Below are 25037 nucleotides of genomic sequence, written 5' to 3' on the forward strand. Positions count from 1 at the left end.
TCAATCTAACGGGTCTGCACTGATGGCATGGGTCGCTCATTATTAACGCATCCCGAGACCAGCTCTGAAAACCCTGGCGCCATGCCACACATTCATACCAGCCTAATCCCATTTGCCGTGGCTGTACATGTGATGGGCCTGGTGGTGTAATTCCATTTGATATAGTCCAGTCTGCAACAACGCAAGTACTATTCCTCTGTGAGGTGCGTTGGCTGTGGTCGTAGGTTTGGGCCACAAGGCGGTGTATGCTGCTAAGAATGGAGGTGGAAAGGACTGAGCCGTGTTAGTGAAATAGAGCTAGTAGTTTGGTACAATATTTAATTTGTTTGTAGTAAAGGTACTTGTTGCTCAAGTGAATGCGAAAGAGCAGCTCGCTACAAAAGTACTCTAGTCTAGTACTCTATTCTTGAACAAGAATCGCCAAGATTCCAAATTTATCCCGCCAAAATTATCTGAGCTCTTCTTTTGGCATGGTCTTTGCAAGTATTTTGAGGTCATTGTGGGGATTGTCCCGTTTCATCATTTGCAAAGTTAGCATCGGTTTTGGGAGATAGTAAATTATGTGTTGTAATTGTTTTCACTACCCACCCTAGTAGAAGTAGGAATAATTAAGATTACTTAAAGGTAGATATGTAGGTGCATATCTAGGTAGGTGCCCACCAGGGGCGGATTTAGGATTGTAGGAGATCCGGGGCTTAGCCCAGATAGGATTTTTTTTTACTTCGACACCACAATTTTTTACTTATACCACCACCTTGAAAGTGTTAATATGCGTCTTTGTTTACGGTTTGATTATCACTGATACAAAGTAAAATAGTGCAGTGCAATAAAATAGTTAGTAAAATAGAATAAAATAATGCAATAGTGCATTGCAATAAAATAGTTATCATCGTATTTTTTCGGGAGGCCGGTAAGGAGTGCATTACAGTAGTCGAGTTGGCTTGAGATAAAGGCATGGATCTGGTTTTCAGCGTCCTTTTGATTTATAAATGGCCGTACTTTAGCTATGTTTCTAAGGTGGAAGAATTAAGTTTTTGTTAACTTGTTGATTGTGATTTAAAGCTTAGGTCTGAGTCTACCATAACACCAAGACTTAACTCACTCAAATACAGTTAGCAGCTGGATAGACCACAGATGGAAATGAGCTTCTGCTAAATCTGGTGCAAACATATTTTCATGTAACAATGATGAATTGTCAAAAAGAAAAAAGATTTAATTTTTTTATTTTTTGAAAATAGATTCGGGGCTTTTCAGAAAACATTCGGGGCTTGAGCCCAAGTAGCCACCCCCTAGCCCCGCCCCTGGTGCCCACCCCCTACCCAACCCCCCCCCCCCCCCACCTCCAATGTACAGTCCCCACAGAGCCTGAGGTGTGGCTCAACCCCTTCCCCCTATCCCCACTCAACTCTATCCCACACATCAGATCAAAACTAAGAATAGAAACAAAGTGTAGTACCAAGAGGGAGAGGGGCTCTTTTACCTAAAGGTCACTATATATATATAATATATTTCTTTCTTTCTTTTTAAGTACAGGCTTATGATAGTCCATGAAAAGGTTTTAGTTACTTTTTAAAGTAAATAATAATAATAATTTGCGTTATTAAGCAACTAACTAGAGTTACTTTCCAGCTCTGGTTGAGAGAGAGAGAGAGAGAGAGAGAGAGAGAGAGAGAGAGAGAGAGAGAGAGAGAGAGAGAGAGAGAGAGAGAGAGAGAGAGAGAGAACATGTACCGGGTACATCTACAATTAGTGACTGAACAATCCTCCAATCAGTTGTATCTAGTCATATATAGAGCACATATTTCTGAGAGCGGGAAATACATTCCTAGTGTCTTTCTACCCATCCATCCATCCATCCATCCATCCATCCATCCATCCATCCATCCATCCATCCATCCATGGTCTTCATTCCTCCTTCTCCTCCTCCTCACTAAGTCTCTTATACCTTCCTTCTCTTCTTGAACCTAGATCACAGTTTTCCGAATGGGTTCTGAGGGACAGCAGGATATTGAAATGGCCATTCTAACCGCTTTATTAAAAGGTATTCTCCTGTCAAAATAACTTACAGCGCTGATCCAGAATTGTTTTGAACATTTATGTGTGTGGTACGGTATACATTCACATACATACTTGAGTTCTTTAAGTCAGATGAAAAATATATATTTTTGAAACTTTCTTAAACCCATCGTGAATCAGAATAGGTTGGTTGTGTTCTAGTGTTTACAAACATGACCGACACAAGCAAACAGTTTACAGCCATACAATACAGAAAATAAGAGTTTGAGAACTCACATTTACCGGTTGTCAAATCTCAGGGCGGGATCCACAAAGAATGGATTGCACAGTGCTAATTGCACCCTTACTTACAATTCATTATGATTGGTGATTGATTGATTGAACATTTTATTAACAGATTGCAGAATGGGTACAATACAGTATGGCTCAATACACACAATTGTTAAGGGGTTGCAGACCAGAGAAAGACTTTCGTCTTGTTTACATCAGGGTCCCCCATTTTCAATTCATAATGAATTGTAAGTAAGGGTGCAATTAGCACCGTGCAAACCATTCTTTGTGGATCAGTCTTTGTATCAAGAGCTCTGTCAATCAAGGATGGAGACACACCTCCTTTTAACTTTTTGGTAGTGGAGCTATGCAAGTGTTTACATTTGGATCATGGATTGGGCCTTTAAGTCTCTAAAATCGTGCAATAAATGTTATTTATCATACTACACACAAGCACCGCACATTTGATAGTGTCTGTTTCACTCTCCCTCTCTGTGTGCTATCAGGCACCAATGCCTCAGCCCCAGACCAGCTGAGTTTGGCTCTTGCGTGGAATAGAGTGGACATCGCTCGCAATCAAATCTTTGTATATGGGCACCATTTACCGGTGAGTGTCCAAACAATGGTGAACCACAGAGAGTGGCCTAAAATGTGTTTCAGACATGACATATATATATATATATATATATATATATATATATATGTGTGTAACGGATGGTATCGTGAAGCGCAGTCAAGAAGGGCTGGGGTGAGTAGCGGTGCTATGGGTTAAACTCACTCTCACATCCTCAAAAGACGCATAGACATGGTACAAAGAAGTGAATTCACCTCTTGGTATAGCGGTCTGTGTTGCTGCTCGCGGTGTGGGAGACGTGTCTATACTTTCCGTAGCCGCATTTCTGCAGGACGCTCTCTGATTGGCCGACGACAGTTTCTACACTGGTTAGGCTTAGGCACTCTTTCGAAGTAGGTTAAGGTTAGAATTTGTCTTAGAGCGTGACGGCAAGTTCTTTCGACGGTTAAGCTTAGGCACTCTTTCGAAGTTGGTTATGGTTAGAGTTTGTCTTAGAGCATGGCGATAGAACGCCAGGTAGTTTGCAGGATGTTCAACGCGGAAATGGGCAAAGACACAGCTCGTCACGCGATTGGGCAAACATGTCAGTGGCCAATCAGAGAGCGTCAGTCAGTGGCCAATCAGAGAGCGTCCTGCAGAAATGCGGCTACGGAAAGTATAGACGCGTGGGAGACCGGGGTTCAACTCCCACTCGGGGCATCGAAGTTTGAAGGTGACCTTGTCACAACCGTTACATATATATATATATATATATATATATATATATATATATATATATATATATATATATATATATATATATATATATATATATATATATATATATATATATATATATATATATATATATATTGCAATATGTATGATCTTAGGTTAGGCATAAAGGTATTTCCTCACTGTGGCTCGAGGGCAATAAAATTCCACTGAGCCAAATGTGATTTGAGAGATGTTTGTAAGTTTACTGTACAAAAAGATAAGAAAGGGATTAAAAGGAGATGTATTTTTATTGTTGAGGTTAACTTAAGAAAATGGTTTATTATGCATTATGCTTCAGCCTGTACCTTTTCAGTCACTCCCAAAAAATATTGTTGACAGTCTGGAATCATTGTGTATATTGTACTGTGTGTGATCAACAATTCAGTGACTGAATAAAACTAATATTAATACTAGTACTACTACTACTACTACTACTACTACTACTACTACTACTACTACTACTACTACTACTACTACTACTACTACTACTACTACTACTACTACTACTACTACTACTACTACTACTACTACTACTACTACTACTACTACTACTACTACTACTACTACTACTACTACTACTACTACTACTACTACTACTACTACTACTACTACTACTACTACTACTACTACTACTACTACTACTACTACTGCTACTACTCCTACTACTACTACTATTACTACTACTACTACTATTGAGTAATGATGATCAAAGTAAGATACATAAGAGCACTTGCTCTTCGGACAGAAAGAGGATGCTATAACTTCTTCCCCTCTCACTCCTGCTCGGTCAGCCTGCTGGCGCTTTGCACCAAGCAGCAGCAGACTACACAGCTCCCACCCAGGAGAGGAAGAAGAGCGGCGCGCACAGCAAATCCCGCGGGAAGAAGGGGAAAGGGAAGGGGAAGACAAAACCGGAACCTCCAGAAGAGAAAGATCCCAGGAAGCTGGAGCTGATCCGCTGGGTGAGATACAGGACCTCACTTCACATAGATGTGAAGGCTACAAAGGGTTAACACTTTCACCAACACACTACAAAGGGTTAACGCTTTCACTACCACACTACACACACTACAGACGGTTAACCCTTTCACTACCACGCTACAGACGGTTAACCCTTTCACTACCACACTACAGACGGTTAACGCTTTCACTACCACACTACAGACGGTTAACCCTTTCACTACCACACTACAGAAGGTTAACCTTTTCACTATCACACTACAAAGGGTTAACGCTTTCACTACCACACTACAGACGGTTAACCTTTCACTACCACACTACAGAGGGTTAACGCTTTCACTACCACACTACAGGCTATTAACCGTTTCACTACCACAGTGAAACGGTTAGTGTTAGTGTGATAGTGAAAGGGTTAACCTTCAATAGTGTGGTAGTGGAATGGTTAAAAACAGATAAATATCCAATCCTGTATTCAGAATCTGGGAAAACAAAGGTTTGCTAACTATTAATGATCTCTACTCCGGAGGTGTGTTCTCCTCATTTGCAGAATTATCAAGAAGATTTGGTCTTCCAAACTCCCACCTTTTCCACTTCTTTCAGATCAGGCATTTTGTTCAGAACTAATTCCCACAATTTCCTGACCGTCCTCCAGACTCAAGGATCGACCCCCTCCTATCGCTCAGTACTGGGTGAAAAGGGCTTGTATCAATTATATATGATAAAATATTTTGGATAGACCCAACTTGTTTAGACTCCCTAAAAGCCAACTGGGATTGAGACCTGGGAATTACCATCACAGATGAGCAATGGGATCACATATTAGACCTTGTACACACCTCCTCTATATGTGCAAGACACAGCCTGCTGCAGTGTAGGATCTTGCATAGGGTCCATTACACCAACGCGAGGTTAGCAAAGATATACCCGGGTAGAACGGATGCATCGCAAAGGTCGAGGTTGTATCGATCAGATCTTTACTTTACGCAACATCATCGAACAGTGTATTGAGTGGAACGCCCCCCTTGTATATTAACTTTATCGATTTTAAGAAGGCATTTGACAGTATTCATCGCGAGAGCCTATGGAAGATCCTAAGGGCATATGGAATACCTTCCAAAATGGTCAACATCATTGGAAAATTCTATGAACACTTTGAATGCAGTGTCATCCTTGATAACACCTTGACAGAGTCATTTCCCATTAAATCTGGAGTAAGACAAGGCTGCATCCTCTCCCCTATTCTGTTCCTGATTACCATCGACTGGGTTATGTGTCAAACTACATCAAAGCGAACTGGTCTCTACATCAACCAGAAAAAGACCCAGGTGATGTGCATCAATGCCCCAACAGCACCTCCAATCACCATCGATGGAGTGGTGTTGGAATGTGTAGAAGACTTTACATACCTCGGAAGCCTCATACGCAGTGAAAGTGGAACGCAAAAAGACATCAAGACGCGTCTCAACAAAGCAAGAGGTGCTTTCAGCCAACTTCGCAACATCTGGAAGTCTAAACAATATAGCCTTAAAACCAAACTCAGGCTCTACAACAGCAATGTTAAGTCTGTCCTGCTACAGTATATGGCTCTGAGTGCTGGAGAGTAACAAAACAGGATATGAGAAAGGTTGACGTCTTCCACAATAGCTGCTTACGTAGGATCTGCAACATCTTTTGGCCAAATAGAATCTCGAATGAGGAACTTTATAAGAAGACAGGCAGCTTGCATATGTCCCTTGAGATAAGGAGACGGAGGTTAAGATGGCTCGGTCATGTATTGAGGATGCCCAATGAAAGGTTACCCAAAGTTGCCTTGAGATGGACCCCAGTTGGGAAGAGAAAGAGGGGTAGACCAAAGAACACCTGGCGAAGGACAGTGATGATGGAGCTGAAGGAGATGGGTCTTTCCTGGGACGAAGCGCAGGCCAAAGCATGAGACAGGATTCAGTGGCAGTGTATTATTGCGGCCTTATGCCCCAACCGGGACGAAGAGGATAAGTAAGTAAGTAAGTAAGAACGGATGCATGCAATAGATGTAAGCAATCACCAGCTGATTATATGCACATGTTCTGGACGTGCCCCAAACTCACAGAGTTCTGGACTGCAATATTTGATACACTGAGTAAGGTCCTAGGTACTACATTAGACCCCGACCCGTTCACTGCCCTTTTCGGAATTCCGAATACTCCTACAATCACATCTAAGGCTGCAAAACAAGTTATGGCGTTCACCACTCTCCTCGCTAGGAGGCTCATTCTCTTTAAATGGATACACCCATCCCCACCTACTCACAACAGATGGATACATGAGATACTACACTGCATTAGGCTTGAACGAATCATGTATATACCGTATGTATATTTCTCTCCCACCCTCCCACCCCCTCCTAATGTACAGTCTCCTCCCCATCATATGTATATACTCTCTGTCAGGATCTATGGGTAACAGTACTATATATTTGCATATCGTATATGTCACAAATGTAACAGTCCTATATACCTGTATGTCTATGCCATAAATGTCATGATGTCATGTATGTTGTGTATGTCATAATGTCACTATGAATTGAAAATGGGGGACCCTGATGTAAACAAGACAAACGTCTTTCTCTGGTCTGCAGCCCCTTAACAATTGTGTGTATGGAGCCGTTGTACCCATTCTGCAATCTGTTAAATAAAGTTTTCATTCATTCATTCATTCATTCATCCATTCATTCATTCATTCATTCATTCATTCGTTCATTCATTCATTCATTCATTCTCTCTAAAGGGCTCCCTAAAAGCATTCCATGTGACCTAGCAACAATTTCTGCAACACATCGATACCCTGATTATCAATGAAGAAACTGAGAAAGAATAGAGCTTTAGGGAAAATAAAAAATAAAAAAGATGAAAAATGTACAATGGTTATAACTGAAATGTTCAAATAATAATTTTCCTGTAATAAAGAAAGATTACAAAAAAACAAAACAGATAAATAATATTTATATTTATACATTACTGTCAATTATACACAAGGTGTAAAATATCCCTCCTCTAGATCCAGAGGAATCTTCTTCAGAGAGTTCAAAGGAGATACTCAGGGTGGAGTAGCGTGATTCTGTCCTGAGCTTTGATTCCTGGATCTAGAGGAGGGATATTTTACACCTTGTGTAGAATTGACAGTAATGTAATCCTCACCATTAACCATGTTAAATGGTCTTCTGATCGTTTTTTTTTTTTTTTTTTTTTTTTGTGCCCCGATCATTGATCGTTGGGAAAATACGCTTTTTGGAACTTCCTTAAGGACATTGTAATCTTGGTCTGTTCTGCTCTTGATGTTAGTCCTTGCATCAAGAGCTCAGCCAATCAACTATAGAATAAAACATACTGTACCTCCATTGCTGATAGGGCCTCTAAAGGATGTCATCCCTCTGGTTGGGCTGATATGGCCTCTAAAGGATGTCATCCCTCTGGTTGGGCTGATAGGGCCTCTAAAGGATGTCATCCCTCTGGTTGGGCTGATAGGGCCTCTAAAGGACATCATCCCTCTGGTTGGGCTGATAGGGCCTCTAAAGGACATCATCCCTCTGGTTGGGCTGATAGGGCCTCTAAAGGATGTCACCCCTCTGGTTGGGCTGATAGGGCCTCTAAACTTTCTAAAGGATGTCATCCCTCTGGTTGGGCTGATAGGGCCTCTAAACTTTCTAAAGGATGTCATCCCTCTGGTTGGGCTGATAGGGCATCTAAACTTTCTAAAGGATGTCATCCCTCTGGTTGGGCTGATAGGGCCTCTAAAGGATGTCATCCCTCTGGTTGGGCTGATAGGGCCTCTAAACTTTCTAAAGGATGTCATCCCTCTGGTTGGGCTGATAGGGCCTCTAAAGGATGTCATCCCTCTGGTTGGGCTGATAGGGCCTCTAAACTTTCTAAAGGATGTCATCCCTCTGGTTGGGCTGACTGATAGGGCCTCTAAAGGATGTCATCCCTCTCTCAGGTGCACTCCCTGGAGCAGGCTATGATGGACGCTCTGGTGCTGGACAGGGTGGACTTTGTCAAGCTGCTCCTTGAGAACGGCGTCAACATTCATCACTTCCTCACCATTCCCAGACTAGAGGAGTTATACAACACGGTGAGTTTGACAGACTTACAGCCAGTGAAAAAACATCCTAGTGTGCGTAGACATGAATGCAAAGTTGAAAAAGGTTTGTTTATTTATGACTCTTGGTGCTATAGATAACATTTTATGTAGAGTCATCTTAACCCTTTCACTGCCGCACTACCAAATGTTAGTACTGCGACAATACACATACGGTTAACCCTTTCACTGCCACACTACAGAAGTTTAACCCTTTACTATCACACTACCGACGGTAACCGCTCTCAAACCACTCAACCACTCAACCACTCTCAAAGAACACCTACGGGAGACTGCAATTCGAAACTGGCCCCTGTAAATGTCCTAACCCAACCCCCTCCAATGTACAGTAAATGTCCTAACCCAATAATACACGAGACCCTCTTCTTGGGAACAAGTAAGGTTTCGTGGATAATCCAATGTACAGTTACCCCACCCCGCCTACCCAGTACCCACTACCCCCTCCACCCCACCCAACAACCTCCAATGTACAGTTTCCCCCCCCCCACCCCACCTCCTCCAATGTACAGTTTCTTCGTCAAATGTATATACTCTCTTTTTTAGACTATTTTTGTATCACAAACAGTACTGTATTTGTAAATCTGGTATGTCATAAATGTATAGATGTAGCAGTACTGTCTATCTGTATGTCATGTATGTCATATATGTTATGATGAATTGAAAATGGGGGACCCTGATGTAAACAAGACGAAAGTCTTTCTCTGGTCTGCATCCCCTTAACAATTGTGTGTATTGAGCTGTACTGTATTGTACCCATTCTGCAATCTGTTAATACTATTTTCAATCAATCAATTCAATTCAAAGACAATAATAATAATAATAATAATAAATAAAAAAGCAAGTTCATGTTTCTTTATTAGTTGTCATACAGAAATACAGAATACTTTTGTATGAAATGCTTCTTTCAGTTTTGCTCCTGAGAGTGTGCTAGATAAAATAAAAATATAGTATAAAATAAGTATAATATAAGTATAAAATAGAAAGTCAAGTACATAAACAAGTGTAAACAAAACAAAAAATTTCAATATACATATACAGTATATACAATGCAGAGTAGAGAAGGTACAACAATATACAGTACAGTGTAGAAATGGTGAGGTATAGCTTAGCTTGTGGTGCCACCTTGTGGTGGTGAGGTGCAATGAGGTATGAGATGATGTGCAAATCTCTTACCAATAAATATAAAGTGTGTTAAGTGTCTAAAGTGGGTAAAGTGGGTGCTACAGTGAGTTGTTTATTTAAAGTGAGTGTGTACGCGTGGATGTGTGTGCTGTGGGTGTATTTGATGGTTTGTTACATAGCGCTGCTGTCGGGACAAAACCTCATAACTCCAAAAACCCAACTTTTCAGCAGATGAAAAAAACTAACACAGATTTGAGGGTGAATAGAGTTAGGAGGTTTAGACAGATGATCGGTTTAATGCTTTTCCATTGTTTAAACTTTGTAAAACCCACACACACATATGGAGGATGATCTACGAAGTTGATTTATATAATAAAAAAAAAATTCAAAAAATGGAGTTATGAGGTTTTGTCCCGACAGCAGCGATAGTGTTATTGTTCATTGAGCATCCTCATGGCCTGGGGATAGAAGCTCCTTCTGAGTCTCTCTGCTTGCCATGAGACTCCGGTATCGCTTGCCTGACCACAGCAGTTCAAAGAGGCAGTTGTTTAGGTGGCTGGGGTCTTTGATTATTCTCTTAGCCTTACCCATGCAGCGCTTGTTGTAAATGTCTTGGAGAGTGGGAAGCCCCCCTCCAATTGTGCAAACGGCTGTACAGAGTATTGCTTTACACCCACAGAAATTATTGATACAAATTTGGCGGGTCAAAAATGTATGTTGTTGTTTACATGTATTCCCTCCCACCTTCCCATTTCCCCACATGGAATGCACCTGATTGTGCCGGTGCTCTAGTGCGACATCTAGTGGCTGAATGTTATCTATAGCACTTTTAATATTTTCCTATTTTTACATTACAGAAACTTGGTCCTGCTAATACATTGCACGTTGTGGTGAGGGATGTCAAAAAGGTAATATGATCTTGTCCTAATATGGCTGTTTGCAACATGATACCACATCTCATGTTTTGAGACACTTGTATAATCATATAACCTGTGTTGCTGCTGCTGCAGGGAAACCTTCCTCCAGACTATCAGATCACTGTGATTGACATCGGTCTGGTGCTGGAGTACCTCATGGGTGGAGCATACAGAAGCAATTACACCAGGAAAGCTTTCCGCAACCTCTACAACCTCTTGTATGGCCTGAAGAGGGTATGTACCTATACATTAATTGCATGCCTTTTTGATGATCATATATATATATATATTTTTTTTTTAATCACATTTCTTTCTTTTCTTTCTTTCTTTTACATGAAATATAAAACAAAACATGACAACACACAATACAATAATAATAATAGACATGACTTCACAAGACAATAATAATACTAACAATAACAATAATGACAATAGCCTTTTTGATGATCATATATAACAAATGTCTGAATTAAGATATTCTATGCTCTTGTTTGCAGCCGAAGGCTCTCAAACTTCTGGGTATGGAGGTAAGACTTTCTCTATTGTTATCTAGAAAAAATTTACCGATCTCTGCCCTCTTTTCTCGATCCTCCAATCACAACTGTTGCTACCCTAGTACCCTTCCTGATCAATTCCATTCAGTTTAACATAAATACAACACCAAAAGACCCTCAGCTCGGAACTAGGCAAAATCTGCATATGGCTCGCTGATAACAAACTATCATTACACATGGGCAAAACAGAGTCCATTCTCTTCGGTTCAAATAACAAACTCAGCAAGACAGACGGCTTCTCAGTTACAGTGGGTGATAATATTGTCACAAGGAAAGATGAAATTACCTACCTGGGTTCCATCCTAGAGGCAAATCTTTCCTGTGACAAAATGGCATCCAATGTAATAAAAAAAGTCAACCAACGAACTAGATTCTTGTGCCGGATCTCCTCTCTGGTAAACAAGAACACCCTGAAGACTCTGGCAGGAGCACTCATTCAAGGGTACTACGACTATGCTTGCACCTCATGTTACCAAAGCACCTCAAAGGCGCTAAAAACAAGATTACAAACATCACAAAACAAACTGGTCAGACTACTACTTGACCTTACCCCTAGAACCCACCTCACCCCTGCCCACTTTGACAACCTAGGATGGCTTAGAGTAGACGACAGAGTACAGCAACTTGCAATGGGCCTGGTCTACAAGATACACTATACGACTAAGGTACCCATGTACATGTCAAAATACTTCCAAAAGGTCAGTGAATACCACGACCACAACACCAGAGGAAGCTCAACAAATCATGTTAAACCCAGATTCGGCTCAAACAAGGGACTAAACATGTTTCGCAATTATGCCACATCAATGTGGAACGCCCTACCCAAAGCTGTAAAGGAATGTGAATCCCTACCCATATTCAAAACCGCTCTTAAAGAGCACCTACGGGAGGCTGCAATTCGAAACTGGCCACCGTAAATGTCCAAACCCCCCACCCCCTCCTAATAGACAGTCTCCTCCCCACTGCATGTATATTCTCTCTCCGCCGTATGTATATTTCTCTCCCACCCACCCCCTCCAAATGTACAGTCTCCTCCCCACCGTATGTATATTTCTGCACCCACCCACCCACCCCCTCCTAATGTACAGTCCCCTCCCCATCATATGTATATACTCTGTCAGGATCTATGGGTAACAGTACTGTATATTTGAATACCGTTTATGTCACAAATGTATCAGTACTAAATACCTGTATGTCCCTATGCCATAAATGTCATGTATGTTGTGTATGTCATAAATGTCAATATGAATTGAAAATGGGGGACCCTGATGTAAACAAGACAAACGTCTTTCTCTAGTCTGCAGCCCCTTAACAATTGTGTGTATTGAGCCGTACTGTATTGTACCCATTCTGCAATCTGTTAAATAAAGTTTTCATTCATTCATTCATTCATTCATTCACACACACACACACACACACACACACACACACACACACACACACACACACACACACACACACACACACACACACACACACACACACACACACACACACACACACACACACACACACACACACAATTATTTCTATGGGGGCCTGGACGCGTCTATTCTTTTACCAACAGATTTCCAGTTCCGCGTTCCCGTTCTGCGATCTGATTGGCCACTGACGTTTCTGGTGCGATCTGATTGGCCACTGATGTTTATGGTCATGTGACATGTGCGCCCAATCGCGTGACGTGCCCATTTCCGCCTCGAACAGCAGCAAACTACAGTACCTAACGCCTAGTTTATCACTGGTTAAGCTTAGGCGACTCTTTCGAAGTTGGTTAAGGTTAGAGTTTGGAATCAGGGCTGGTGTTCTATCGCCCTGCTCTAAGACAAACTCTAACCTTAACCAACTTCGAAAGAGTGCCTAAGCTTAACCGGTGGCAGAACTTGCCGTCACACGATTGGCGCGACCAGAACGTCAGTGGCCAATCAGAGCGCAGAACGCGAATGCAACTGGAAATCCGTTGGTAAAAGTATTCAGGCGACCTGGACCTCTGGAGTTGATCTCACTTCTTCGATGGTAATATTTCGGCAGGATGACGAGCCGCGAAAGGGCAAGCGAAAGGGGAAGAAGAAGAAGGAGGAGGAATTGGACATCGACGTGGACGACCCCGAGGTTTGCCGCTTCAAGTTCCCTTTCCACGAGCTGATGTTGTGGGCGGTGCTGATGAAGCGCCAGAAGATGGCGCTGTTTCTGTGGCAGAGAGGAGAGGAGGCCATGGCCAAGGCGCTGGTGGCCTGTAAACTCTTCAAGGCGATGGCCCACGAGTCCTCCGAGAGTGAACTGGTGGACGACATCTCCCAAGACCTCGAGAACAACTCCAAGTCAGTATCTCGTTGGTTTCCCTCCGTCCAATGCCTCGGGTGATCGTATATTAGTTCCTCATAGGTTTGTGGGTTATTTGTGATGGTATAGGAGGCTTGGGAGGGTAGAATTCACAGTAGACGCTGTAGTACACACAGCGCTGTGTTAATGTATTATCGTATCACCATAGGAAATCTATTTGTGGTGGGTCTGTCTGATATTGTGGTGGGCCGCCACAAATAAATACATCCACGGGAAGCAAATGCTTTACCATCTCTCCTCAAAACCTACTCTAGCGAGGCCTTTAACCTTGAACTGGAGAGTCTGGACTGGTCAGATGAACTCAATGGTACACTGGTTGAAGAAACATGGCTTGGTTTTAAAACCAAATTTTCAACAATACTAAACGACATGGCACCCCTAAGAACCACCAGGGTAAAAAATCGCGCTGAGCCGTGGATGCACTCCGAAATACTGGCCGCTATGAAAACCAGAGACAAAAAATGCTCTGAGTTTTGTAAAAGTCAGTCAAAGCTTACCAAAAGCACGAGCAGTGAACTCCAAGCCTATGTGACTGAACTCAAACTAGAAAGAAACAGACTAAGAAACGACGTAAACTCCATGATCAAAACTGCAAAAAAGAATTTCATCAATGACGAAACTGAGGAAAACAAAAACAAACCATGTGAACTTTGGAAATTACTCAATAATCAACTAGGCTGCAGTAAAAAACTTGAAACCAGATTCTCAAACATAAACATAAAAACGGACAACACGCTCATCACAGACAAGCTGGATGTAGCCAATTACTTAAACATTTTCTTCACTAACATAGCCACAACACTGGTAAACAAACTACCCTCCCACTCAGGGCTTTATGGGGTAGAACACATAGTAGCTTACTACAAAAACCTAGGGGTCCGCAAGGACGACTTCAAGCTGGAAATGGTAACAACAGATGAGGTACTCAAAAAACTGAGCGCCCTCCAACCTAACAAGGCCACTGGCCATGACAACATCCCCTCCAAATTCCTCAGAGACTCAGCAGCCGCCATCACCCCAGTCATCACACACATAATAAACCTCTCCATAAAACAGGGACACGTCCCCAAGGACTTCAAAATTGCGAGGGTGACCCCTCTGCACAAAAAGGGCAGCAAATTAGACCCAGGCAACTACCACCCTGTTTCTATTCTCACCTCCATCTCGAAAGTCATGGAAAAAATAGTCTATGAACAGGTCGAAAAGTACCTAGCGGAAAAAAATCTAATCTACGAATTCCAATCTGGCTTCAGAACATCCCACTCCACTGACACATGCCTTCTCTATTTGAACGACCACATCAAACAAGAGGTGGACGCGGGCAAATATTGCGGCATGGTCATGCTGGACCTACAAAAGGCCTTCGACACTGTCAATCACTCCATTCTGATTGACAAGCTAAAAGCAATTGGTTTTGATAGTCTATCAGTGAGCTGGATGCAATCCTACCTTGAGGGGAGGGAACAGATGGTGGAGGTAAACGGTATCCACAAGGAAGCATACTAGGACCGCTACTGTTCCTAATTTATGCAAATGACATGTCGTCAGCTTGTGACTGCAACTTGTTCCTGTTTGCGGACGACTCAGCCCTGCTGGTCTCTGACAAGAACAAGTTACAGGTTGAAAAAACCCTCCGCTCGGAACTAGGCAACATCTGCATATGGCTTGCTGATAACAAACTATCATTACACATGGGCAAAACAGAGTCCATTCTCTTCGGTTCAAATAATAAACTCAGCAAGACCGACGGCTTCTCAGTTACAGTGGGTGACAATATTGTCACAAGGAAAGATGAAATTACCTACCTGGGTTCCATCCTAGAAGCTAATCTCTCCTGTGACAAAATGGCATCCAATGTAATAAAAAAAGTCAACCAACAAACTCGATTCTTGTACCGGATCTCCTCTCTGGTAAACAAGAATACCCTGAAGACTCTGGTAGGAGCACTCATTCAAGGGTACTACGACTATGCTTGCACCTCATGGTACCAAAGCACCTCAAAGGCGCTAAAAACAAAATTACAAACATCTCAAAACAAACTGGTCAGACTACTGCTTGACCTTACTCCTAGAACCCACCTCACCCCTGCCCACTTTGACAACCTAGGATGGCTTAGAGTAGACGACAGAGTACAGTAACTTGCAATGGGCCTGGTCTACAAGATACACTACACAACCAAGGTACCCATGTACATGTCAAAATACTTCCCAAAGGTCAGTGAATACCACGATCACAACACCAGAGGGAGCTCCACAAATCATGTTAAACCCAGATTCGGCTCAAACAAGGGACTAAACACGTTTCGCAATTATGCCACATCAATGTGGAACGCCCTACCCAAAGCTGTAAAGGAATGTGAATCACTACCCACTTTCAAAACCACTCTCAAGGGACACCTACGGGAGACTGCAATTCAAAACTGGCCCCTGTAAATGTCCTAACCCAACCCCCTCCAATGTACAGTAATTGACCTAGTATGGTTTTGTCAATATTCCAATGTACAATTTTGCTTGTTTGTACAGTGTCGTCGTCCCCCCCCCCCCCCCCCCAATGTACAGTTTTGCTTGTTTGTACAGTGTGTGTCGTCCCCCCCAACCCCCTCCAATGTAAATTACCCAGTATGGTTGTCAATATCCCAATGTACCCAACCCCCCCCACACAACCCCACCCAACCTCCTCCAATGTACAGTTTTTACGTCAAATGTATATACTCCCTTTTCTTGACTCTTTTTGTATCACAAACAGTACTGTATTTGCAAATCTGGTATGTCATAAATGTATAGATGTAGCAGTACTGTCTATCTGTATGTCATGTATGTCATATATGTCCTGATGAATTGAAAATGGGGGACCCTGATGTAAACAAGACGAAAGTCTTTCTCTGGTCTGCATCCCCTTAACAATTGTGTGTATTGAGCTGTACTGTATTGTACCCATTCTGCAATCAATCAATCAATCAATCAATCAATCAATCCTTGACATTCAGGCAGCTTACTTACTACTACTTAGCAAGGCATACTGTACAACAACATGCTTCCCTGTCTCTTGTAGAGAATTTGGCCAGCTGGCCTATGAACTCCTGGACCAGTCGTATAAACGTGATGAGCAAGTGGCCATGAAGCTCCTGACGTATGAGCTGATTAACTGGAGCAACTCCACCTGTCTGAAGCTTGCCGTGGCTGCTAAGCAACGGGACTTCATAGCCCACACCTGCAGCCAGATGCTGCTGACCGATATGTGGATGGGCTGCCTGAGGATTGGCAAAAACCCCGGCCTCAAGGTAACACCGGGAAAAACGCAATTCACAATTCATAGCGTTCAATGATGACACAGACGTCGCCATAGTTGGCAGACAACATTGTGATGGTGATCAAATAACAGGTTGTTAAATGACAACCGTGGCCAATGAGCTGTTTTGATGGCGTTACTCCATATCGGTAGAGAGAATGCATAAAATGTCATGAGAATATTATGAAAAATACATTTTCTATACAGTACAAATGCATACAAAGTATTGGAGATCCAAATGTGGCCCTCTATAGCTTACTAGGCACAGCATGGTACTATGCTAGGATTGAGATGTACAGCAGATGTACTCCCATGACACTTGAGATTAGAGTGGGCAAACGGTATATTTCAGCTGCTTAAGAAATGCTAACTTTATTCTTGTCCACCTATAGGTTATTCTGGGCATCATCTTTCCTCCTTTCATTCTACTGTTGGATTTCCGTATTGGAGACGACATGTCCCAGCAGGTCCTTGGGACCGGCGAGGAAGGCAAAGACAAGGACGATGACAACAAATCCAGCAAGGTCCTGTACCTCCTACTTGTGCTTGTGTCAGATCCCTTAATTTTCATGATTCTGCTCCTCTGTGTACTTGATGACGAGCACAGCGAGGGGAAGCCAGGTGGTGGCCTTGTTGGTCGCGTTCAAATCAATTCCAATCACTCTTCGTTTTCCTCTTATGGATTAAAATAAATCTGTGAAAGCTTGAACTTTCATGAATCAAAAAGCAAGGATAACAAATTAATTAGAACATGTACAACTTGATTGACAAAAGTTGGAGATCAAGGTTTTAAACTCTGCAATAGAGGGGAGAATCTCGAGCTTTGAGGACTGTTGTAGTTCATTCCATGAGCTATGGGCATCATAGCAAAATGCAGATATAGCCTGTTCCGAGCGAACTTGGAGGATCTTAACTCATTGAGCGCCATACTCTTTCCCCATATGTACTGCCTGGCACCAGCTTTTTCTTTTTTTACCATTTTCACGATATTTCACAATCTTTGCGGAGCTATTGTATATTCTCTATTATAGCTATGGAGACAATAGTATGGCTCATTTGACAGACACTATTTATAGTCCAACATGTAAGAAAGAGTTAGTTTCTATATACCCTCGTTCGTTCACAATCCCAAGATAAACATTGCCCGTTTCAAAATAATCCAGACTGGTTTTCTAGATTGTGAGATAAAGTGTGTTTTGTGCAGCGTATGCGCAAATCTCGCGGCTGCTTGCTTGAAACCTATATTATTGCCAGGTCAAAGGTAAATGTAACTGAGGGGTACAATTCCCTGACTGTATTGAATAAGTATGGTATCATTAAACCACTACTGAGTTATGTACATTACTACTGGCCATACAGTACACATGTATATGAGATGAACACCCACACAATAACACGGCTTAACAAGAAAGTACTGTTTATAATAATATTTATTAGAAGAGCACCAAGATTATCTTACATTTATTAAGATTGAGAGTTGCGCTTGTAAGGCGAAGAATGTGCATGAATAGGTCACGAGCGTAAGTCCATGAGCATATTACGAAGGGGATAATTAATACCACCTGTAGCATAAGAATTATATATGGTACACTAGTAGGTCAGCTGAAGATACTAAGGGGGTTCCCTCCGGTTGTAAGCCAGCAGGGGAGAGGATTTGTTGGTAGCAAAAGTCTGGATCAACGAGGAATAAGGAGACTCCAGGTACAGGAGACAGTGCAATAATCCCTTGATCCGTAGACAAAGCAACAGCTATTCTCCGGTGTGCAGTGCCACATGGAGGAAAGCTAGCCAGCCTCAGAGTCCTAGAGGCGGGCTCGACGGTGCTCCTCACAGGGTAAATCCCACACGGTAGTGGGTGTAGACGATTCTCTGCTCCAACAGCCACAGGACCAAAGCATTATAATCCAGCCGAAAAGGGCTCTGTAGTCGTCGGTGTAGGTTATCCAGTGTACATATCCACACGGTTCTCGTCTAGGGCTCCTCGGATGACGGCACAAGGTTAGGCCGCCCAGCCTGGATAAGCACGCTAGCTCGGTACGATGAAACGTTGGTAATGCTGGTCACTGTAGAACGGTAGCCGCACGATACACTATACATAATAGACTATTACTTAATAATAGAATAGGTCGAACTCGACGATACAGCGTTAAACTCTGACACTTCAGCTATCAATTCGCACGCGGTCTCAAGGCTCTATTTCGGGGCAAAACGGGCCCACTTCACAGCACGTTGTATCGTGGTGTGAGGCTTCAACTTGTTACGGTAACATACTGCTGTATCCACCTGCGACGTATTTATACGTAAGGTGAACAATCTAGTACCAGCCTTATTTCTGTCTCATATTACTGCGCAGAACCGGGCATGTTCAGGCATGTCTTAGCGGTGACTTTGAACTAGACATTGGGGGTATGGCCGTGGCGCCTAGGGGATCGCTGTCCAATAGGAGAACGAATATTATGGTCTGGCCTGTACTAGGTAAAGGGATATTCCGTGTATATGTACAAAGAATATACAAGGGATATCAGACGATATACAAATACTATACAATATATCTCAAGTAATAAATATATATATTCGGTTTAATCTGACCCTTTGTAACAGCCGCCTCCTAATTAGTCCGCACCTAATTAGATAAGCATAGACAGATTAACCGCACTGTCCACTACTCAATGTCCGTTGTGAGGAGTAGGGCAATTCACAAAGTCAGGGGGTCATGGTCGTCATCAAGAGAGTCGGGGAGCCTTGGCAACTCTATCAGCCTCGCCACGGGTCGGGTGTATGTCCGCCCCTGGATGAGCACTTCTGCCGCTCTGACCATTCCGTCGGCACCAGTGATCACTTTGCTTACGCGGCCGGCCGGCCACATAGCTCGGGGTAGTGACTGGTCGATAATCATGACGACTGTGCCTTCCGTCAAATTGTCTCTTTCTTTTACCCATTTCTGGCGGGTCTGTAGAGACGGTAGATAGTGGAGGAGGAAACTGTTCCAAAACTTGTCAGCCAATACTTGACTGTACCTCCACATTCTTCGGCCGTTCGCTTCTTCAGGTCTGTACACTGTCTGTGGGAGCGCGGGGTCCAGCCGCCCAATCAAGAGAGTGTTGGGGGTGACTGGGTCGACATCTGCTACATCACTTGAGACGTAACCGAGGGGCTTTGAGTTCAATACTCCCTCGATCTCCGTGAGGACTGTCGTGAGGACTTCTTCCGCCACGGTCTGGGCCCCAAGCACGGCGTACAGGGCTGTCTTTATTGAACGTACTTCTCGTTCCCAAGTTCCACCGAAGTGAGGTGCATTCGGGGGGTTAAACTGGAAATCAATCTGAGAGGGAGCGAGGTGGGTCTTAAGTTCTGGGCCCATAGCTTGGAAGCTCTCTCTCAGCTCTCTTTCTCCGCCTTTGAAGTTTGTCCCGTGATCAGACAATAATATAGACGGTTTTCCTTTCCGCGATGTGAATCTCCGGAAGGCCATAAGGAATGAGTCCGTACTCATGGTTGGAAGGAGTTCTATGTGTATCGCTCGGGTGGTCATGCATTTGAATACAATACCCCACCGCTTCTCCGTCCCTCTTCCTTTCTTCACATACAGCGGGCCGAAACAGTCCATACCGGTGGAGTGAAAGGGCTTGTCGCCGAGTCGGAGGCGACAGGGGGGTAGGTCAGCCATCCGGGGTATACTGGGCTGTGCTCGCCACTTGCGACAGTCTAGACAGGTCCGCTGGAAGCGTCGTACTGCTTCTCTTCCTTGCAGTATCCAATAGCGACGTCTGATCTCCGCGAAGACTCTCTCTGCCCCGGCGTGGTGCACGTCCTCGTCGTATTTCTTTATGATGAGCTCTGTGACCTTGTGTCGGCTGTTTAAGACTATCGGGAACTTGACGTCATCCGTTACGTCTGGGGCCCTCCTCAGACGACCACCCACTCTGATGAGATTATGGGCGTCGCTCTCAGGGGCCAAGTGGAGCAGTCTGCTGTCTGACGGGACTGGCTTTGATCCCTGCAGACAGTCTAGCTCGTCGGGGAACGAGTCTCTTTGGGCTTGCTGTAGCAGAAGGAGTTCTGCTTCTTCGTAGTTAGCTGCATTAATGTCAGTAGTGGACGGAACCTCAGGGTGGTGCCACAGGAATGTCTTTAACTGCGCACTCTCAAGGGTGGGGCAGTCGTCTATGTTGGGATCTGTGGGGACTAGTGTGTGTGTCAACCCACAGAACATAGATTTCTTGGGTGTGGGTGTAGGCCACTCTTCTTCCGGGAGCTTGAGGAACTCGAGACCGTCACTATAGAGATTGTGACGTGTGAGGTCATCCAGGGACATTCCCCGTGTGATGACGTCGGCTGGGTTCTGCTTTGTGTCCACATACCTCCAGCATGCTGCTTCTGTTAAATCTTGGATCTCTGTGATTCTGACTCCCACGAAGACCTTGTATCTACACGAATCGGACTGGATCCATGTGAGTACGGTCATGGAGTCTGACCACAGGATTGTTCTTTGCACCAGGATGGTGAGTTCACGTTGGATTAACGTGGCGAGTTGCGCTCCTACTAGGGCTGCGCAGAGCTCTAGACGCGGGATAGATTGTTGCTTGCGGGGGGCTATTCTTGAGCGAGCCAGGATGAAGGCAGTATGTATTTCTCCTCCCTCCTCTCGGGCCCGCAAGTAGGCCACCGAACCGTAGGCTACTTCGGAGGCGTCGCTGAAGACGTGCAGGTCCATCTGGCACGTCTCCGGCCTCACTGTGGGTGGGAAGTAGCTGCGGCGTATGTTGACACCTGGGAGCGAGCTGAGTTCTGTCTCCCACTCTCTCCATGTGGAAGCAAGGTGGTCGGGTATGGGGTCGTCCCAGCCCTGGTCCTTGTCCCATAGCGCTCGTACAATCATCTTTGCCCTGGTGGTGTAAGGTAGAATACATCCCAACGGGTCATATTGTCTGGCGAGTGTTCTGTATACACTCCGTCTTGTGGTCGGTAGTGAAATCGACCTTCCCTGCTCCTTGGTCAGGGGTGTGTGTCTATAATGGATCGAGTCTGTTTTGAAGCGCCAGACTAGTCCTAATGTCATTTCTTGGGCTTCTCCTGGGATGGTCGCCATCCAGGTCTCGCTGCTTGCTGCCTTGTCCTCTGGGGAGAGGCTGCGCAATACTTGAGGGTCGCTGCTGGCCCACTGCCGGAGATCAAAGCCGCCTTTGATCAGAGAGGCGCGGAGCTTGAGTAGGAGGGCCTCGGCTTCTTCTGGCGTCGAGACGCTTTGCAGACAGTTGTCCACGTAGAAACTATTTCCTACACTTTGTCGGACCTCTTCATCAGCTGCTGGGTCCTCTGCGACGTGTTTTTGCAGTGCGAACGTAGCACAGCATGGGCTGCATGTGGTTCCGAAAGGGAGGACTTCCCATTGATAGATGGATGGTTGCTCATCCCCGATCCTCTCTCTCCATAAGAACCGCAGCAGGGGCTTGTCCTCTTCCACTAGTCGCACCTGCAGGAACATCCCTTTGATGTCGCCGCTGATGGCCACCTTGTTCTGGCGGAAACGTAGCAACACGCCTAGTAGAGAGGGGCCGAGTGTTGGGCCGGGCAAGAGCTCTTCATTCAGATTTTGTGATCCGATCTGGTAGCTGCAGTTAAACACAATACGATCCTTGCCGTTGTGGTGGACTTTGTGGTGCAGCACGTACCATGATTCGGTCGTCTGATCGGCCTCTTTAATGTCAATTCTCTTTATGTGTCCCGCTGTGATTAGCTTGTCAATCTCAGCGCGGTACACAGTAGCTTGAGCGGGGTCTCTGGCTAGGCGCCGCTCTGTGTTCGATAGATACCGCTCCGTCGCTTCTTTTGGGGCGTGGAAGGTAGGCATACCCTCTCGCCTCAGGAGTGGAGTTGCGTATCTCATCACTCCGTTGACTTTGACTCTCTTTGTCCCCTGCTCGAGGAGGGCTATGGCATAAATGTCTTTCTTGGAACGAATGTGTTTCTTTTCGTTCTTAAAGGGCATTGTCTCTAGTGTCCATAGCCTCTCGACGTGCTGTAAGAGGGCGGTGTCTTCTTCTGTCACTCTGGAGTGGAGGCAGCGAGTGGCTGCTGTTCGGTTGGGAGACCTGGAGAGGGGGCCTTGTAGTGTCCATCCTAGGCGGGTCTCGACTGCTGCTGGACAGCCTCTGGGCCCAGTGTGGACCCGGTCCATCGGGACGATGAGGTGTGCGTGGTCGGATCCTATCAGCAGGGTCGGGGTGGCGCCGTCTATGAGCGGTATAGGTAGTTGACGCAGGTGCACGTATTTGTCCATCAGCTTGGCGATGGGGTAGGTGTACTGCGACAGGCCTATGTCTTGGCTGGTGAAAGCGTTAGTGATCCTATACCGTCTCTCTGGCTGCCCGCTTGCTGCAATAGTGAAGGAGACGTTCTCACCCTTGATCGTCTTCAGGTCTCTTCTTATAGTCCGAATCGTCATCGTTTCTTCACTCCCCCGCAGCCCCAGCTGGGCCGCAGCGGACGCGAGGAGAAGGGTCTTTTCTGACCCGTCGTCAAGGACGGCGTAGGTGTCCATGACCTTGTCCTCGTAACTCAATGTTACGCGGACCACCTTCAAGAGCACCCGGGCGCCCCTGCTGCTGGCGGGGTCAATGTACATAACACTTGCCTTTGTGCTGCTTGAGGGTGCGGGCTTTCTTCTGTTACTGTCATGTAAAACGTCCAAGTGGGCTCCGTCACACCGACTACACCTCTTCTTTAAGCGGCACTCGGCTGCCATGTGACTGCGCGCACAGCGGTAACAGCGGCGGTTGGACTTTATCCATTGACTCACCTCGTCGGCGGTCATCTTCTTGAACGTGTCACAGTGTGACAGCCAGTGTTCCTTTTCGCAGTACTGGCATACAATCTTCCACTTCTCTTTCGTCGAGGGGGTGCTGTGGTTCTTGTTACGCGGTACTGATTCGGCTTGGTGCATGACGGTCACCAGCCTGCGGTTATCGTTTGATCTCCTAGGTCCCTCTCTGGAGCTTGGTACGCTCCGCACGAACGTATACAGTCGTAGGCTGCTGACTTCTCTCGCCAGGAAGTCGGCCAGGTCTAGGAGGGATGGCTTGGGGCCGTTGGGATCACGGTGGTCCTTTTGCCGCCTGAAGCGCTCTTGTCGGGCGGGCGGAAGCTTCTCTAATATTCTTTCAACATTAGAGTTCGCGTACAGTTTGTGCCTACCCTTTTCCTTTTGTGCCCCCAGCATCCCTACCAGGGATTGTACCTTGATAGAGAGGTCATCTAATGAGCGATTGTCTGTGGCTGGGGGTAGACGGTCAATATTCCTTATCTCTTGTATTACGTAGTCCCATATGCGTCCATAACGTTGGTCGAGGGCTACTAGAGCTGCGGTGTATGGGGTACTTGAGTTGGAATATGCCAGCGCTATATTATGCGCTCTGGGCACCTTCAGGTGCTTGAGTAGGATAGCATACTTGTACGTCTCATCGGGGACTTCGGACATCATTGTCTCTAAGCACATTCGTAGCTCTGTGTACTGTGCTCTGTTCTCGTGTGTGAAGTCCGGGAACGTCGGTGTGCCAAGGTACGATGCCATGGATGGCTGGCACATCGGTGAGCGTTGGGGGAGAGGCCTCCTAGGCGAGTCTCCTCTTACGTGTCGTGGTGGGTACCCAGGTGCTGTTCCTCGGGGCTGGTCGTGCGTCAAGCTCACCCGTGAATTGAGTTGGGGGTCTGTAACGCAGGGCCTCGGGGGTACAGTCTGGGCTGTACTGGACCTCCTGGTCCTGTGGAGTACGATGCTGCTGTTGGGCTTGACTTTCCTCCTCTTCCTCTTCTTCTTCCTCTGCCAGGTCTTCTAGATCCTGTAATCGTCTATTTAGTCTCTCAGCGGCGTAGGCCGGTTCTTCCCTGTTGCTGGGTCTCGCATGGACCGGTCGGGGAGGGGGTTCGGAGACGTGTATAGGCTCTTTCTGTTGGCCGGGCTCCGGGTCGCTTGATCGGGTAGGTGAGGGTCTTGACGAGGCCCTGGAGCTCCGTGCGGATTTGATTTGATTTGATTTGATTTGATTTTATTAGGGATCCCCATTAGCTGGTGCGATAGCAACCAGCTAGTCTTCCTGGGGTCCACAC

At 45.1% G+C, this 25037-nt stretch overlaps 1 protein-coding gene across 1 annotated transcript in view; it reads left to right on the forward strand.

Annotated features, from left to right (window-relative positions):
* LOC311245351 (transient receptor potential cation channel subfamily M member 1-like) overlaps positions 1-25037 on the forward strand; it is a gene marked incomplete at both ends in the record, with an annotated part of 77959 nt that overhangs the window by 36818 nt on the left and 16104 nt on the right. The window contains 10 exons of the mRNA XM_084335194.1: positions 1969-2041; positions 2793-2893; positions 4408-4578; positions 8549-8683; positions 10690-10740; positions 10843-10983; positions 11247-11276; positions 13332-13621; positions 16695-16923; positions 17324-17455. Of these exons, the coding sequence (XP_084191320.1) occupies positions 1969-2041; positions 2793-2893; positions 4408-4578; positions 8549-8683; positions 10690-10740; positions 10843-10983; positions 11247-11276; positions 13332-13621; positions 16695-16923; positions 17324-17455 (1353 nt within the window). The remainder of the gene's footprint in view (positions 1-1968; positions 2042-2792; positions 2894-4407; positions 4579-8548; positions 8684-10689; positions 10741-10842; positions 10984-11246; positions 11277-13331; positions 13622-16694; positions 16924-17323; positions 17456-25037) is intronic.

Source organism: Notolepis coatsorum, assembly GCF_963971535.1.
Source record: "Notolepis coatsorum genome assembly, chromosome: 18".
NCBI lineage: Eukaryota > Metazoa > Chordata > Actinopteri > Aulopiformes > Paralepididae > Notolepis > Notolepis coatsorum.